Raw genomic sequence first — 18,781 nt, 5'->3', positions numbered from 1 at the left:
TTTTGGTTCCTCATCTCTATAGTTCCTCTTAAATATCACTTCATCATTAGGTCGTAGTAATTTTTAGAATTCCTGAAATTTATTTCCAAACTTAATCAGAAGCGAATGAATCTGACTATGGTTTTGTACTGGACCAGGGTTTCGGGTTTAAAGTTAATAATAACTGAAAATCACACCGATATTTAACAAAATTTCCCATAAATTGTTTCCTAGGGGATATTGGTGAAGCAGATTCCCGATTATGCTACATAATTTTAATGAATTACTTTCTAATAAGAAAACAACTCAATAATATACCTTTACAATGATTTCGTTTTGCACGTTATTTTAACATTTCGTGACCGGAAGTTTTTTTTTTTTTTTCCTTCAGTTGGATCATTGATTGATCAATACAGTAAATGTGCAAAGAATGGGGTGACTGCCCACAGTCCAAACCACATCTTCAAATGAGCTTAACATGCTCGTAAACCCTCAAAATTAAGCAAATTCACTAATAGAACGCAACTTTGTAATTAGATATCCAGCTTGCTTCAAACCTCCGTCTCGGGTATAATAAACAATCTACAAAATGGCCATTAGTGTCCAGCGAAGAAATAGACTTGGAGCTCAAAGGCTTAATTCCACTTATTCAAGGTTTGTACATATTGCTACGCAAAAGAAGTGGAAGAGAGCCAAAAAACATAGAAATAGTCCCAGCTACTTGGTAAGTTTAGCTAACCAAATATACAAAAATAACATAGGAACCAGAATTGATCTTGAACGAGAGCTTTAGCGAAGATGTTGGCAGGTTGTAGTCGAGTGGAGATGCGTGCGATAGTTGGGACTTAGGACTTAATGTGCTCTCAAATGAAATGATAATCAATCTCAATGGGTTCCGTGTGCTCATGAAAAACAGGATTAACTACAATTTATAATATCGCCTGGTTATCACAAAATAAAGGTCATGAAATAATAATCACTAAGTAATGAGTGAAGGTTGTGTAGCCCTAAGATCTTGCTAGCAGCGACAACCATAGCATGGTACTCTGCTTTGGCACGCGAGCGAGAAAATAAAAAATTGAAAAAGAAAAGAAAAAACATAAAGTTTTGAGAAGAAAGAAACAACGGAGGAGCAGCGGTAGTGGTGACCCACGCCGACCACCACATCCTCGGCGTGGGCTACCGCTGCCCCTCTCTGTGGTATATATTGAGATTTAGACTACTATTACCCATTATATAGGCGCCATATATATTATATAGCGGAACTTAAACTATTATTTCATGAGATAAAAATTTCATTATATTGACACTTTTATATTTGATAGGAAATTTCCATATTAATCTATGTGATGTTTGCACTAAATACACTATGCATGTTTATTCGATATACTACCACTTATATCTTATATCAATTTGGTCGATTCGCAAGACTTCACTGGTATTTCATTGGGTTTCGTCACAAAATCCATGATCGACAAATTCATTTTTTCTGTAAAAGTAATTTTTTAGGATGTTATTCGGATGTTAGCTTGTTTTGTGCGTATATTGCACGAAATTTTTCTTTTTTAATCTATACCTTAATAGATTACGGGGTGGTACAACAAGTTACCATATATTAAAAGAACTAGGACCGAAAGAAGTAACGAAATTATCAATTTTGATATAGGCTCTGTTTGGTTTCAGAGTTATATTTTAGAATCACAATTCTAACTTAATTCTATCCACTACAAAACAAAATAACTCATACAAAGTCAAAGAGTGGGTCCCATTTATATTACTTTTTTCCACAACAAAACAACATAACTCTTACAAAGTCAAAGGGTGGACCCCATTTATACCACTCAAAATCAAAATCAAAATCACAATTCTAAAATCCTACTATGAAACCAAATACCACCATAATTTTCTTTGATAAAGAGGTATGTTTTGTACATTTGACCAAGTATATTATTTTATTAATCAAAATTAAATTTTTAGTAATTTATTATTTCTAATGAAATTAGGATTCATTTATGCATGTAAGAATAAGAAAGTCTTAGATTGATCTATTTCGGACCTTACTTCTAAAAAACGTTTATACATAATTAATAATTTCAAGATACTTATACTCTCACCGAAGAATCAACTAGTTGATGTTCAAGTAAAGATCGCTTTTGCTTAGTAGATATGAATGATTTTTTGTATTGTTGATATCTTTAACATAATTCATTCGGTTTTAACTAAATTATATATATGCATAACGCATAAAACTATTTAGATTAGTTGTAACAAAAATTATTCAATTGCCTTCACATAATGCGCGAATTATCAACTAGTTTAAGTTCATTAAAATATGTGAGAAAACTGAGATGTGAAAAAATATAATTTGACTTGAAATTTGTGTATATATTTAAATGCAGGATTGTGAAGGGACGCTATATAGATAGGGTTTTACGAAAAAAATTGACATGTAAGGATCTCGCGATAGTAGCTCCAATTACATTATATATAGATAGACAGATATAGATTGTTTCCTTACTCGATCGGTGGAAAATCACACTACTCAAGCGGCTCACGGGAAAGATAGCTTGAAGGGAAAAGAAGAAAGAAGTGGGCTGAAGTGGGCCTAGGCAAGTGAAAGTGGGCCAGGCTAGCGGAAGTGAGCCTTAGTGGGCCTAGCCTAGTAAAAGTGGTTCTAAATCTAGTGATCCTTTTGTGCTTTCTTTTGCATTATCGTAAACCAATTTGTTTAAGTGTGCCCGCGACTCAATTTTGTGGTCTTTTTCAATTTTTCGGGAATTAGCTCTACTCTTAACTGATTAACCTAGGTTCCAACTCATATTATTCGTTATCCTACATGCTTCCTCGTGATTTTTCACTTGACGGGATGTCACTGGATTTAAGCACAACGACGATTGATCTGGCATTCGAATATTGGTCCCTGTGGGGTTGGTGAAAAAGTAAAAAAAACACCTTTGAAAATAAACCGATTGAATCAAGACTAATACCCGTTTAAATAAACTAAGCGTTTGGATTCTTCACCAGGTAAAGATCCGACATTCCGATGTCCATTTAACCATATGTAAGGTTCCATTTTTTAGACCAAACTGTTAGTAACACTAAAACAAAATTATTATCGATATTATCATGTGCCTTAATTGAGATCGGTTGACTCAAGAAGTGAAAAACTTGAAAGAGAGAGAGGCGTGATCCAAATATTGATGACACGATATCTGGAAGGACCCTTGTTAGGAAAATGCAATCTCTAATTTCCTGTACAAATACGCGTTGAGGTGAAATGGAAGTGACGAGTGAGAAGCCTTGACAAGATTGGATATGACTTCCGCCCCCACGTGAGGTTTTCGCACGTGGCTGCGACAGTTGCGGTTGGATGAACAGAGGCGGAGGCACTGTCTCCCGCAGGGGCAGGCATACGTATGTACGTATGTATGCATATAATGTGAATTGATGGATGTCCGCTTGCTTCACGCAAGATTTGCTCTCCTCGCCCCATTTGATTGTTTGTTGCGACTTTAAAGTTATGACCTAATAGATATACAAAATTCCCCCTCTTCTTTGTTAGGTTAGATATTTACTTATATATTGTCCGTCTAACATGATAAGGATCACATTTGGTACTTTGAGTTCAAGAGTTTAGTAATTCAGTTCAAGTACTTACTATTTCTATTATTCAAATGAATTAGTACTTCTATTCAAGTGTATAACTAGATGTAAGACTCGAGCATACGCACGGATTACAACCCTTAGACGTATCAAAAAGGCAAGTGACCACTTTCATAATAGATTATAGGTGTATAAATTATCAGTGATAAGCTTAGTAGAGGTTCTTCTACAACCACCTTGCTCGAGGTTTCTCCTTAATTTTTTTTTTATTTTGTGACAAATATTTGATTAAAATTGATCTCTTCTTGATTATATTTTGATTAATTTTGTTTTAGTTATGTTCATACAAGATGATAGTGTCTTGCAAAACTTTCGACTTTTAGTATAAGAGCTTCTTGCTTTGGTCTTGTGAAAATGACGAGGACATGTATGCAATATTAAAAATTGAAATGACCTTTGAATTCTATGAGCATTGTGGCACAATAATAAGATGATATTTGTCATGTTGTGATTTGTGATAATTTCAAAAGCCACTTAACAACGGACTATCTCTGTCCTACGTGGCATTGTCCGAGATATTGCTTCAGCTTTTATAATTATATATAGATACTTCTATATGCGAATGAAATAATAGAAGTGATAAATACTTGAAGTGAAAATATCAAGGGTTAATTACCAAAAAAATACGATATTTTATAAAATAGCACAAAAATACACCATATTTACATTTTTTTCTTATAGCACGACCTTTTGAGAGTAGCACAGAATGTACAACATTTGCTTCTTCTTTTTTTCCCTAAATATGGCATGATCTTTAAAAATAGCACAGAAAGGTACGGCTTTCAAGTTTAACTGTGATTTTGGCACTACGTCAATTATTCATCAAATTTAATGGTAACAGCTAATGACACCTCATGACACAATATGATTGGACGAGTGGATCATACATATTTTTATTTAATTAAAAAATAATTCTAAAAATTTAAAAAATTTAAAAAGAAGATTTTTTTTTTTTAAAAGAGCGGATTGTAGATTGTGTGGGGCATAATTGAGGCCCCTACCACCGAAATGAAAATGTGCTAATTTTAGGGCTCTTTTGATTCAGGCAGAGGGTGCCTCGATTATGGCCACCACCCATATAATTGGAGTTCTATTGTGGTCAGCGACCTCAATTGGGAGATGGTAGTCACCGGTGTAGTCACCAACGTCGACCCCCTCCCCCTTTTCCTCTTATTAAGCGAAATCCCCCTCGATATTTTTACTTTTCATAATTATTTTTAATTAAATAAAAACCTGTGGAGTCTACTCATCCAATTACATTATGCCACGTAGCATCGTTAGGTCCACATTAGCCATTATCATTATAATTTGACAAATTAATTAACGTCGTGTTAGATACGCAATTAAACCTAAAGGTCGTGCCTATCTGTATTATTTTTCAAATGTCGTGCTATACTTAGAAAAAAAGTGCAAAAATCGTGTATTTTTGTGCTACTCTCCAAAGATTGTGCTATATTTAGGAAAAAAATATATAGGTCGTGTCTTTCCATGTTATTTTTCAAGATCGTATTATATTTAAAAAAAAGTGTAAAGGTCCTACTTTTCTAGGTAATTAACCCAAATATCAAGTGTCACCTGGACTTTTTATCAAGTTAGAATTGTTACATAATATATAGATGGGCAAATTACAAAAAAAACTAAAATTTTTTAAAAAGTCTCAGTTTTGTCATAAATTTTATTTTGTAACAAAAAAAACCATAAGTTTTTTAAAATGTCTAAAAAATGACATCCGTTATAACTTCCGTCAATTTTTGCCTACATGTGACCTACGTGGACTGTTAAAGGGACCCACCAGCCTACATGTGACCTACGTGGACTGTTAAAGGGACCCACCAGCCTACATGTGACCTACGTGGACTGTTAAAGGGACCCACCATCAACAGCAAAAATTGACGGAAGTTATAACGGAGGTCATTTTTTAGACATTTTAAAAAACTTATGATTTTTTCCGTTACAAAACAAAATTTAGGACAAAATTGAGACATTTTACAAAATTTTGATTTTTTTTTATAATTTACCCTATATAGATTTAGAAGTGATTGTTTTTTTTTTTCGGGTTCAATAGAAGTGAACGCTTATATTAGCCTGAAAACCCGACTCACATCTTTATGGGGATCCGTCACTAACAGCTAAGAAATAAATATGTGAACTCTACTCTATCTGTAAATTAAATCCGTAAAAGCAAATTATTAGTTATGAATTGTCTAGTCAACAAAAAAAAAATTATGATAATCTCAAAATTTCACTTGATATCATGACACAAGTTTGAAAAATCATGCAAGCATATACTATCCAATTAATTAAGACTACCGAACGCCGTGTTCGTGTTCCGCCAAATTAAATAAGCAGATAATCAGAAAAATATATTCATATTCTGAAAGAATAATTAGGCTATATGAAATTTATTAAAGCAAATAACAACATAATAAAATGCAAAAGTGGGAAATGGAACTATCAAATATACTCTCTTATACCATATATGTAATAATTGATTTTCTAATGGTCATCAAACGGAGATCTTATTATTTTTTGTTGAAAGAATTTCTATTTTGTAAATTTCTTTTTGCCTTTTTTTTTTTGAGAAGTTACGGGGAACTCGAGGGGAGTTACTCCCACCCTTTTTTTTTTCTTTTTTTTTTATATGGGTAGGAGAGTTACTCCACCTTGGGATGGGGAGGCCATGCCCAAGTACATAACTTTTTGAAAATTATTATTTTTTATATAATATTGCTATATTATTTATAAAATCAAACTTAAATTAACTTAATGTAACCTTACTTTACTTTTCTCATAATTTAATAAAATAATCATTACTTTTTATTTTTCATGCTATTTCTTAACTATTATTTAAATTAATTATTTAATACTAAATTCTCTAAACTATTTAACATTTTTTTCAACTTCAACACATTTTCCTCAATTTCAACATTTTTTTCTCAATTCAATAAGACAACTATTACTTTTTATCTTCTTCTTCAAATTCTCTCACATACTTTTTCCCACTATTTTTGTCTTCATCTTCTAAAATCAAATTTAATCAAATTTAATTTAATTTAATTTCGTTACAAAACGTTATGTAAATATTGATTTGTTTTATATATTATCTATATATATAGTAAAATTGACTCCTATAAGCAACTAATAGGCATATATTTAATATGGATAAGAAATATCAATTTGCTTTATTTATCATTTGATTATCATAAAATTTTCTTATTAAATTTGAAAAATAAATATGAAAAACCTATATGTTTCCATTGCTTTAGCCACTGCACTTATTTTTTCAATTAAGGTCATAGTTATGATATGATTTGAGATTATTTATATAATTATAAAATATATTTTAATTATAGTATTCATATATACATTTATATGTATATATAGTAAAATACATATGAGAGAGCTCCTCGTATTAATATAATTTAGAAAATTATCTTATAATAAGTAATAATAAACTTAAAAATCGGTTTCTAAATAGAGCATAATATGTAGATTACATATATATATATATATGAGTTAGAAGTTAATTATATAAATGACAACTACATAATTTCATAAATATAAAAAAAAATTCAAATTTAAATTGTTAAAACTATCAAATGGATAATTATTTAGTTAATTAAATGACCTAAAAGCAATTTTTTATTTAAAAAAACCTAAATAAATCATGTAACTTTATGATAACAAAGATAGGATACCAAAATAAACAATTAATTGTTATTTATGTAATATTCAAAAAAGATAAAGATTATCACAAGCCACTAATTTAATTGAATTAAAGTTATTTGAAAATTTTAAATTTATCACAAATTCTATGAGCTTATGATTCATTAAAAAAAATCTAACATTTGAAAATTGGACTCTCACAAAAACTTAATGGCGAAACCACTAAGTTAACACTATTCTTATAGCAAACTGGCCTTGCATCCTCCAATTTGCCCCTAAGAGTTGGCCCAACCCAAACCTAAAATCATGTGACTTGACTCGAACCAAAGCCAAAATAAGTCAACTCGATCTGAACCCATAATCGTACTACCCGACTGACCCTAGGAACTGCGTTACATGTCAGGATTTGCTCAAATTAGGGCTAATTGACATCCGTTAGATTTGGGTTCTCTATGTGCTGGGGAAGGGGAAGAAGCCCGATATAGGCTTGATTTGGATGAAACACGCATGATCGAGTGCGGTTTAGATCGACATAAAGAGAGAGGAGGGGGGCAGCGGCTCAGTAGACCATCAAAAAGGAGGAGGTGACTTACACAGATGTTAGAGGCCAAAATCAACATCGGGCACTGCAGATTGACACGGTCGTCGGACCATTAATGTTTTAGGCGAGGAAGACTTTCACAACGAACCACTATTAGTCCAAGAGGCGAGATGAAAGGTTAGAAGGAGGAAGGGCCGCTTGAAGCGCCCAGCCGGAGTTGGACGAGCCAGCGATAGCGGTGGAGACGCAGTGGAGTTTTAGAGAGAGAGGGTTAGAGAGAGAACATTAGTTTCATAAATCTTCAAAACTGTTCCAACAACACATAAAATTAAGCTTTTAGAGTAGACGTCATAATAATTTGGGATGAGAATGAGTTTACGTGAATGGGTTTTCGAGTAGTCTCAAACTCTAATGAGTTTACGTTAATGGATTTTGCCTTTTAGATCAGGAATGGGGTTTATGGACTTTTTGTCAAAACTTTTTAGGGTTTGAAAAAAAATCTGTATCTTGTATATTGTCTCGAATCCGCCAAGGCGTAAAGTAGGGAAATATCCCGGCATTTATTACATTTACGAAATAGCCCGTCCAATTGGGATTCTCTCTCAGCCTCTTCTCGTCTGTAGCCTCCTCTCGGTGTTATAAAACAATTCTGAGACTTATGCTAATTTTGCTCTTATTTTTACTCCTAAAATACGTGTAATAAAATACCCAATTTCTTATTACTGCTTTTTCAGGTTTTCAAATTTTAAGTTAATCATCTGTATGTTAAATAATCACTAGTAATAAATTAATTAAATTCCTCGTAATGGATGAAATAATTATAGATTTTGAACTCAGTAATATAAATTTTAAATAATTTGACTTAGTTTTATAGTTGATTACATATATGTCGAAAATTTTTACTTAAATTTTTGGTAATGTATTTGATTGTATCATATAGTTACTTTTTTTAATTGTACTATACAATTTCCAATAAAATTGAGAAATAGTCGATCCCTTATTGGAAATGCTAAGAAATTATCCAAGCTCACATGCATGGATTAATGATTACTACGGTTAGTTTATTCTCCTTGTTAGGTTGATTATTATGATGATATAACAACACTATTTTATAATACTTATATATATATTAGTCCTTTGATCTACGCGTTGTTCGACTACCTATATTTTTTGGAGATGATAAATTTGATGGAAAATTAATTCATTGACGATGTTACTTCATGTACATTCTAAAGAAAGGAAGAGATTGGTATAAAAATTAGAAAAGTCAACACGAAAAATGTGAATGAATGATAAACTTTTAGCTCTTTATTTATCAAAAATGTTTACGAAAAAGCCCCTTAATAAGCTAATAGAAAGCTTTTTATTGATAGTATTTTAAATTAAATATATATATATATATATATAGATTCTGCATTTGTCGTATTGTGTGCTGCTCTTTTTTATAATTTTCCCTGTGACAGTTGCATTATTGCTTCTTGGAAGAAGTAAAACTCAAATTCATTCAGATGCACTTGAGTGACTTTTGATTGCTTGTTTCTTTCTTCTTTGACTCGCTCGTAGCTTCCGAGCATCATCCACCAATTTGTCTATTTGTAGTGGCTTAGGGGAGATCATTAATTTCCACATGTAAACATGATATAATGTGCTTATAATATAAGTAAATTCATGTATCATTTTGTGGTGTAATTATTTTCTGAATCATTGGACTATCGGTCATCATTTATTTATTTATCGGTGATCGCAAGTTCTCAATTCAACGATCTAAAAAGGTAATTGTACTAGCAGGTGATCAGATTATAAAATTTCCCACCGATATAAGATCTCCAACTAGCTCCAATCGAGGCTCATCAACTGTGGAACATAGATCAAACACGCAGTGAAATTTAATAGAGAGAATGATCCGGTCAATTGGTTCTAACATCAAATGTTATAAATTTTGCAGCCGATTGCAACAGATCATAAAATATGAATATTTACAGAGAGATTAGGATAGACTCATCAGAAGTCAAGTCTCTCAGGAAACAAACCCTAGAATTCTTCCCAAGGTCTATATATGAACAGCAAACTATCACACAAGCCCTTGTCTCTGTTCTCTCTCTCTCTCTGCAATCTTTCTCCCTCATTCTCGACTCACTCATCTCCTAACCCATCAAATTTGAGATCAGATGCAGAAAACAGAAAGGAGTAATAATAGAGGTGGAGGAGGAGGAGGTGCCAGCGGGCCCTGCGGGGCGTGCAAGTTCCTGAGGAGGAAGTGCGTGAACGGGTGCGTGTTCGCTCCCTACTTCGATTCCGAGCAGGGTGCCACTCACTTCGCCGCCGTCCATAAGGTTTTCGGTGCCAGCAACGCCTCCAAGCTCCTCCTCTGTCTCCCGCCTCACCGCCGACTCGACGCCGTCCTCACCCTCTGCTACGAGGCCATTGCCCGGGTTCGTGACCCCGTCTACGGCTGCGTCGCCCACATCTTCACCCTCCAACAACAGGTCCCATTATTTATCCATTCATTAAAATATATAATTATATATATACCTATATGGCTGCATGAATTATCTCTTCTCCATCATATGACCTAGCTTAAATAAACGTACTCTCATATGTGATTGGCTTTAACTCACTCTAATCACTACTATTTTTTTTCCCGAGCAAAATATGAAACTGTACATATTTTGTCAGCGAGACCACGGCTATTCTTAATTTACCGTTCGGCCATTAGGCTGAGACTGGTGTCGCTGTACATTAGAAATCCGAGACCAAAGCTCAGTTCTTCATATGAAAATTGAAAAACGCTATGATATAAAGCGAGAAGAATCACGAAGAATTTCTTATTTCTTCCATCCGCCCACCCCTCTTCTCCTTTTTGATGCATTGCATGAGATCGCAGTGAATATGGCACTGGCAACGCTTGAAGCAGTACCCTTGTTTTCCAACCAAAAGAAAAGCAATCCCATATAGTAGTTGAAGGCTGTTTATTGGGTTTCCTTACAGAAGTAAATTTAGAAGGACTTATTTCTTTTTAGAAATTAATTGGATTTGGTGATACATTGGAAAAGAAATTAACTCGGTTTACAGATATTGGAAAGATAGGCTTATTAACCCTTCTTTTGCTTATTTAATTTGCAACTGTTTAGATAATAATTATATATGCCTTCACCGGGAAAAAAAGAAAGAAATATATATATATATATATATATATATTATATACATTAACTCCTACAAAAAAAATCATTTACCAGGAAAAAAGAAACATGCAAATTTTTTTTTCCCGGTTACAGGTTGTCGGCAGGGAAACATTTGTGACGTGTATAAATGAGAAAACTGTTTCTCTCCATGTATACATATGTTTACTGTAAAAACCCTTTTCAAAAGTAAAATAGAAAATCAAAATTAACTGACAGCACAGCTACGTGCTGGCACTCAATTAGTAGCGCTGGCACGTCAAAATACTTTACTAGCACCCGCATATATATAGTAAATCAACATAGTTACCTCTTCATCTGTAACTTGTTTCTTTTTATGATTTTTATTGTTTTTATTTTTGGTAAGTTCTTTTATGATTTTTATTAGATTGCTTAAAGAGAGTTGAAAAAAACCTTATAATTAACAATAAGATTTGTGTGATTCATTCATTGGTTTTTAATATTTTCTTTCATTTGTAGGTAAATCACTTCTTTTTCTCGGAAGTAATGATGATTTATTCATTATTGAAAAAGGTACATGACAAAACGCTCAAGTTTTGGGTAAATCACCATGTGACTTATACTCTTTACATATTTGTGCTTTTTTTTTGAATTAGGATTATGAAAAATATTTTCGAAATTAGAAAAAAAAATTATTTAAAATGAGGTAAATTGATTATCCTCTATATATCTGCGTGTGTGTACGTGGGTGTCCTTTGTATGTGTGCATACAATTGAAATCAGTTGGTCAAAGTAATTCGTATAGATTGAAGAACCTATAAGCATGGGTTATAGGAGCCACATACTAGCTTCGCTGTAGCTTGCTGCAATTAGCAAGGGTATGTATCTAGTCTTGCCCTTTAATTTAAGATAGATATCACAATATCATATCATATCTCTGCTAATTGTATTATAAACCTCTTCATCGAAATGCATAATTCACCGTACGTTGGACCCAACTTTGCTTCTTTGACCTTTTCTTTTGTTTCTTTTATAAGCAAACTATATTTCAATGACTTGAATGAGGACAAAGCAAAAGATAAAGAGTAAGTGTTATTGCATTAAATTTTTCTCATGTAAGTAGTCAATTTAATTAGATTTGATCAGGAGACACACGTAATGTAATGTGCCTTTTTTTCTTTTGCAAAGGAGATCCATATCCTAATAAATTATGAATTAAAGAATGGAAATAAAGGATTACGAAAAGTTTTTTTGACGATAATCGAATCATAAATTTCTAAGTTCGGAGCAAAAACATGTACCATTATTACATAACAACTCATTATATCACTGATCTGCCTTTTTCTTTTTCTCTTTTTTTTTCCTTTTGGAGTCTCGGGAAAATTTAATTTAACAGTTCGAGACTAATGTGTTGCGTATTATCTTCGAGCAGTTTGTAGTTTTTTGACTTCCTCAGTCTTCTTTTGGCTTAATGTCATTGATGATGAATTAGGTTTGACTTTCTTCTTGCATTCACATTATCCTTTGGCTTGGGCTACGTAAGGGAATGGAAATCAATCATTCAAGGCATGTAATTAATGATTCATCAAAAAAAAAAGAGGCATGTAATTAATGATGCTTCTCACCGAAAGAAACGAGACTGTGTAGCCCCAATACCCGGCTGGGAATATATTAAAATAGAAATCACGGCCTTGAAAATCTATTTTGAATATTTTTTATTTTATCATCATTTTATGATGATGATCCTCGTGGGCCAGTTCCTCATGGGGACCTCTCTTGTGCAAAGATCTAGCACTACATATATATTCACGAATGAGAGACAGACTCACAATTTGGAGGAGACTGTTATGGGCAAATGGGTGGTCAATTTCATGAAGTTAGAGGAGAGTGAAATTTTCTTTGGGATTTAAATCGTATAGTAGAAGGGCATATCCTTTCTAAAGTAAATGGTTGCAATAAATATAAATGAAAATAAAAAATTTAGAGTCAGTAACTTTTGTTGATCCCCGTGTTCATACTCACAAACCAACCAAGGGCGACCAAGGTTGTATTTGATAACACAAATGAAGCGTTGAAATTAAATTTTCAGAACTTAATTGCATTCAACTTGTTTGATAAACAATAAAATAAATTATTTAACTTAATAGATTTAAGTGAAAAAGGCACTTAATGATTGAGTAGGTACATAATAATTCAACCATTTTTTTACTTATTCGCTAAGCATGAGGCATTTCCTCATTTATTACAGTAGTGCCCCTAAACTTTTACAATTTAACAAATCCATCCATTTCGAACCAAAGGCAGAAGAAGGGGAAAAGAGAGAGGAAATGACAACTGAGGAAGAGGGGTGGTGGTAGCCCGAATCAGGCCACCACTGCCCCTTAATTGTCACTCTCTCACTTCAGGTCGTCGGCGAACTCCTCTATGACGGTGGGTGCCGAAGCCCCAACTGCTTTGACTACATCATTTTCTCTCTTCGAGTCACCGTCGACCTCGCCTGGATAGTGGTGGCGAGATTGGAGCCACCACCACCCCTCTCCCCCTTCTCAGTTAGATCCCGATCTAGCACCTTTTCTTATAATTTTTAATTTTTTTGTTTATGGATTAAAATTTAAATAATATTAATGTATAGGGGCATGAGTTAGAAAAATGAAGTTTTGTGGCAGAAATAAAAATATCCTCAATGTTTTTAGTATCTAAACTTTTTCCTTTCACCAAACAAAATCAACTTATTTTGTTAAGCACTTATTTTAGTAAGTGCTTAAAATTTTAACACTTAAAAGTATATCTCTTTATCAAGGGAAATCATATCAAAATTAATAATTTCCTTACTTCTTTCTGGCCCAATTCTTTTGGTAAGTGATAAGCCATTGTACCACATTAAAATCTATAATGTATAAATTTAAAAATAAATGATAAAGAAAAATTTTCATGCAAATATAGTAATTCTAAAAACGCGCCATATAAATTAACATCCAATTAAGAAGATAACATTCTAAAAAAATTACTTTTATAGAAAAAAATACTTGAATTTAACAATCATGGATCTCGACAAATCCTTATGAAACCTAGTGCAATATTGGTGGTCCTGTGAATTGACCAAACTGGTGTGAGATATTGATGTTAGTATAATAAACATATACATTTTATATAGTGCAAATGTCATACAAATTAATAATGAAATTTACTATCAAATGTAAAAGTTTCTATATAGTGAAATTTTTATCTCAGAAAATAATAGTCTAAATTTCACTATAAGATACAACGACATATATATAATCGGTAACAATAGTCTAAGTCTTAATATATGATATATATTGCAAATATATATATATATATATTTCTAAAATGGAGAAGATATAATCTATATATTCTATTATATATATTAAATAAGAAAATATTATGAATATATTTTCTTGGTGAATAAATTGTTCTTGATAATAGAATGTAAAAATTTCTTTACTATATAAATATGACGTAGCATCGCGAGAAAATTTCATTTTATATTTTCATAATGTGGCGGCGTGATAATTTAACTCGGGACTTTATTTTCATGTATATATATATATATATATATATATAATCTTTATATTGGATTATAATAAAATCTTCTTATTCATCTCCTCCTAGGCCTTGCCCCGTTAGGTTCCAATCATGCGTCGGTCTGTGTCCACCCTCGTATAGAATTGATCCCAAAAGGAGCCGCTTAAGCTTTATTGCCCAAAAGAAAATGACTACGATGGAGAAAAGGGGTTTGTAGTACTGCCTCATGCACTTGCCTCCAGAAATAAGAGATTCTACGTTGGTTGTAAACTTACTCTAACCCATTGTTTTTCCTATCCTGTCAGTGACCTCTCTTGCAATCGGAAAATGATTACGATTCGTCGAACACATTGATTTTGATAATCTTCTTCGCAAATGTCCAAGTAGTATGCTCATTTCATACATCTGGTGTTCACGAAAATCTTGACTAATGCTTGAAGAGCTTTACAAATCAAGGAAGCTATATGTGAACAGCTACAGATTCGACCCTGAACTTGCAAATTATGTGAGAATAATTCATACATGAGATGGCATGAATATGTTTTAACCTGAGACCATAGCCTTTGGTTTTACCTCTGATCTTTTAACCACATTTTGGCTGCAGTATTTGTACTTGTTTTCAGTTTACTTTTCTTGCAGGTGGTGAATTTACAATCAGAGTTGGCCTACGTACAGGCTCGTCTATCTACATTCCGGAGTTTTCCTTCGCCACCTTCTCTTCTGAACTCTCAGCCTTCTCTTCAAGCTACTTCCTCTGATCATATGGCATTGGTATTGGACAATAACATTTCATCTTACCCGAACCTCCCAGTGCCTCCCGCTCTTGATCCCATAGAGCTATTGCAGCAAGCAACAGGAGAGATGGTGGATTCCTCCGATACACCCAGCACTCAACAGCTAGCTGATGCCCAGCTACAGGCAATAGCTCGGGAGTTCATATCTCGATACTTGCCCGGAGTAAAGATCGAGCCTCCAGGTCCACCAAAAGGTTTCCAGCAATAGCATGAGAAAAACATTCACGCTACATATCACCTTTTGTTATGGAGCAGAGAGCGCTATATATCACCTTTTGTTATGGAACACACAGCGCATGTTGTGGGCAAACTTGTATAAGTATTTTTAAATCTAACATGATAGCTCTTTTCTGGTCTCACTTTACTACTGACTTTGTTGTGCTAGTTTAGCCTGATGATTGAATTTATCCAGTTTTATAAATTTTGGGGAGCATTCAGAATGTAGATTCCGTTTGTGTCCATAGACAGCAGGTGATAATTTGCACTTAACAAAGTAATTACAGTAGTATGAGAGGTTCTACCGAAAAAAATTTTATTAGAGAGTCGTCATTACACTGTTGAGTCCCACAAAGAATCACGAACAACATCACAACCTTTGATGATGAAGTCGCACAAATATGGACTAGCCATTCGCCAGGCTCCCTTAGAAGCTGTCTTCAGAAGCCCATCCTTTCTTTTCCAATTCTTCTCTCAAAGCCTGCGAAAAAATGTAAAATGATTAATTTATCAAAGTTTCTTCTTTCATTTACATCAGCTGAATTGAATATGATTAACTGACGTTCACCTTGATTCTCTTCCGGTTGTAATCGAAGTCGAAGTTCCCGACCCTCGACGCAGATCGGTATTCCACGATCGGGTTCTTCCCAGGTGGGAACCAGAACTCCACATCATCCACAAGCTATACACAGATAACAGCACAAGATGCATTGAGAAACAATCCGGTCCCTTTAATCGAGCCAATGACATGTTCTTTGTTACACTTGATCAATCAGAAGAGGCTTACCCCAAGTATTGGACTTTGATATTCGACCCTCACATAATCGTCCCTGTCTTCCACGATTTGGGGCGTGAACTTGCCTGGTTTCGTCGATTTTATCTGGAACATTCAGTGCAATTTGTCAAGCATCTTGATCAGGGAACTGATCATTTGCTTTTCGAATTATAGTCATAAAGCAGTAACAAATACAAGAGATTCGATTTGATGTTCTACCACATCTAGAAGCTCTTTCTTGGCCTCTTCCCTGCTTATTGGCTGTTTTCTACCGCGACCTCCATTATAGTTCCTATAACATGCAGATTAAACAAGCAAACAATTAAATAAATAAAATAGATAAATAAATAAATCAATTAATTAATTATACCAAACTTTCTTGGTGGATAGTCCAGGAAGGCTCCACCAAGAGCACAAACGCATATATTTTATATTGGAGGCACATTTTGAATGTGCTGTCTGCCATAAAATAATAATAGTGATAACCACAATAATGATAACCCAGATCAATATGTGGCGCACTCCTTGCCAAGTCAGCCTTCCTAAAGTCAACAAAATACCATTCAAAAGCTACGAAGACTTTCTTAGGATTGCTGCAGATGAGAAGCTACCATAACTCTTGTAAAAATTCCAGCTTTTGATTTGAACAATCTCTGACCCTCAAGTGGAGCATAAGAAGTCATCAGATTGAATCCCAGCCGTTGAACTGCAAAGACCCCATTAAAGCCTACAATTTCCCGTGGTTGTGATTGATGAGATCTGAACGTATCGGAGTTGGATACAATTATTTTCCTAACAAATTCGAGGTTTCAACTCCTCCTACAAAGGTGTAAGCCACTACACACACAACCATCTGGTCCATGTGAAAGGGGCGGACACAGATCTTAGATGGCATTAGCAATCAGCGTGACTCACACAATAGATTCGAGATTCAATTCGAGAAGTGCAACTTGTCTGGGGAAAGATCGGCTCGATTCATGCTAAACAGATTTGGGTGAAAATTGGGAATTGGTTTATGAACATACCAAGGAGGAGCATAGTGGGTGAGATCAGTGATGCTCTCTGAAGTAGAGATGCAGTTCTTGGTAGCAGGGCAGAGTGCCAGTGAAGGAGGGTTCTTCTGAACCCCGAGGTACTCCGGCTTCTTCCCACTGCAGAAACATCAACCCCATTAATTGCACTCGTTCATTCGATCATTTCATTTATTCATTCATCAGAAAAGCTTACTTTCTTTCACATCGAACAAGCTAACTAACGATATCGAAAAAATCCCTCAAGATATCCCAACCCATAATAAAGTGGTGAAGAAGAATCAACAGAATTCCTTAGTTAAAAAACATTACCAGAGCTTATCATTGCGCAATGAGGTATGATGGCACAAGAATATGCATTGCATCCCACATGAACACCCGAAGTCCTTCAATAAGGATTTGGTAAGACAAATCTAATCGAATCTAATCTTAATTGGCCTAGACACAACACACCAAAATCGGGGAAGCAGTGCAGACTAATCTCCCACAGGCTCTGGAGACAGGCTAATCCACCACGAGAAGCAATCGGCATGAACAAAATTGAATCTTTTTTGCAGTGAATTGTGAGTATCAATTCTTGCGACGGATTCTATTTGAGAACTAATCTAGCTGTCGGCATAAGCATAGTGTAGAGAGCAGGAGCAGACGATGTACCTCAAGTTGAAAATGGCCCCAACTACCGCCAATTCGCTGCTCCTCAGTACAATTTCCCTTATCAATCCAAAGCCATAGCAAGAGCGTCAGAACCCAAGCAGCGAGAGGTTTCCACGTAAAGAGGGAGACAGAGACAGAGACAGAGAAAAGGAAAGTACCTTCTGGGGATGGGATTTGGGGCTTCTTCGGGTTCCGGGCTCTGCTGCTGATTCTCAGAAAGGGATATCCGGGGAAGGAAGAAGACCCTGCTTCTGGGGAGTCTCCTACTAGCAGTACTGTAGTTTCGGCTGCAGAAATAGAGATGGGAGCTCGGAGAAGCCATTGAAGATGAAGCCATTGTCGTCGGCTTCCGTTCTCTTCTTGTCCGGTTGATTGGGCCTTTTTTCAAATGGCAGACGTCCGTTCTCTTCTATTCTATCGTCTATTTTGTCATCATCGGAAGCAGTCGCACGCGGGTCACAAGGTCAACGACAATTCAAGTCCAAAGAGGGGGGCAAGCAAATGCAAGTATAAGGAAGGAAGGGGAAAAAAAAAAAACTCCAATTATTATGTTGACACCACGTTGATACCTTAATTAAATTTGCCAGAGATTTGACCCTCCAATTCCAATTCCGTCTAGCATCTAGGTTCAAGCGTTACTGCCTCGACGGAAACCTAATGTGGAAGTTGACTAGATACTCACCGAGTCAAATGTATTATTTTCTAACATTAATGGTCAAAACGACGTTATTCAGTAAAAAAATTTAAAAATTATTATATTTCTTTAACATAGAGAGGAA

At 34.5% G+C, this 18,781-nt stretch overlaps 2 protein-coding genes across 2 annotated transcripts; one reads left to right on the top strand and one right to left on the bottom strand.

Annotated features, from left to right (window-relative positions):
- Positions 1–9,865: 9,865 nt before the first annotated feature.
- On the top strand, positions 9,866–15,702 carry LOC116205825 (LOB domain-containing protein 19). The gene is made up of 2 exons (XM_031538498.1): positions 9,866–10,335; positions 15,172–15,702. The coding sequence occupies exons 1-2, from the start codon at positions 10,018–10,020 to the stop codon at positions 15,532–15,534; spliced, it is 681 nt and encodes a 226-aa protein (XP_031394358.1). The 5' UTR covers positions 9,866–10,017; the 3' UTR covers positions 15,535–15,702.
- A 132-nt stretch (positions 15,703–15,834) lies between these two features.
- LOC116205823 lies at positions 15,835–18,427 on the bottom strand. Its single transcript, XM_031538497.1, has 7 exons — positions 18,161–18,427; positions 18,003–18,059; positions 17,343–17,468; positions 16,537–16,609; positions 16,330–16,422; positions 16,111–16,224; positions 15,835–16,023 (listed from the first exon to the last, which is right to left on the bottom strand). Exons 1-7 carry the CDS (start codon positions 18,337–18,339, stop codon positions 15,970–15,972), a joined length of 696 nt encoding a protein of 231 aa, XP_031394357.1. The 5' UTR covers positions 18,340–18,427; the 3' UTR covers positions 15,835–15,969.
- Between the last annotated feature and the right edge of the window lie 354 nt (positions 18,428–18,781).

Source organism: Punica granatum, chromosome 4 (genome assembly GCF_007655135.1).
Source record: "Punica granatum isolate Tunisia-2019 chromosome 4, ASM765513v2, whole genome shotgun sequence".
Lineage (NCBI taxonomy): Eukaryota > Viridiplantae > Streptophyta > Magnoliopsida > Myrtales > Lythraceae > Punica > Punica granatum.
This window is presented reverse-complemented; position numbering and strand designations above follow the sequence as displayed.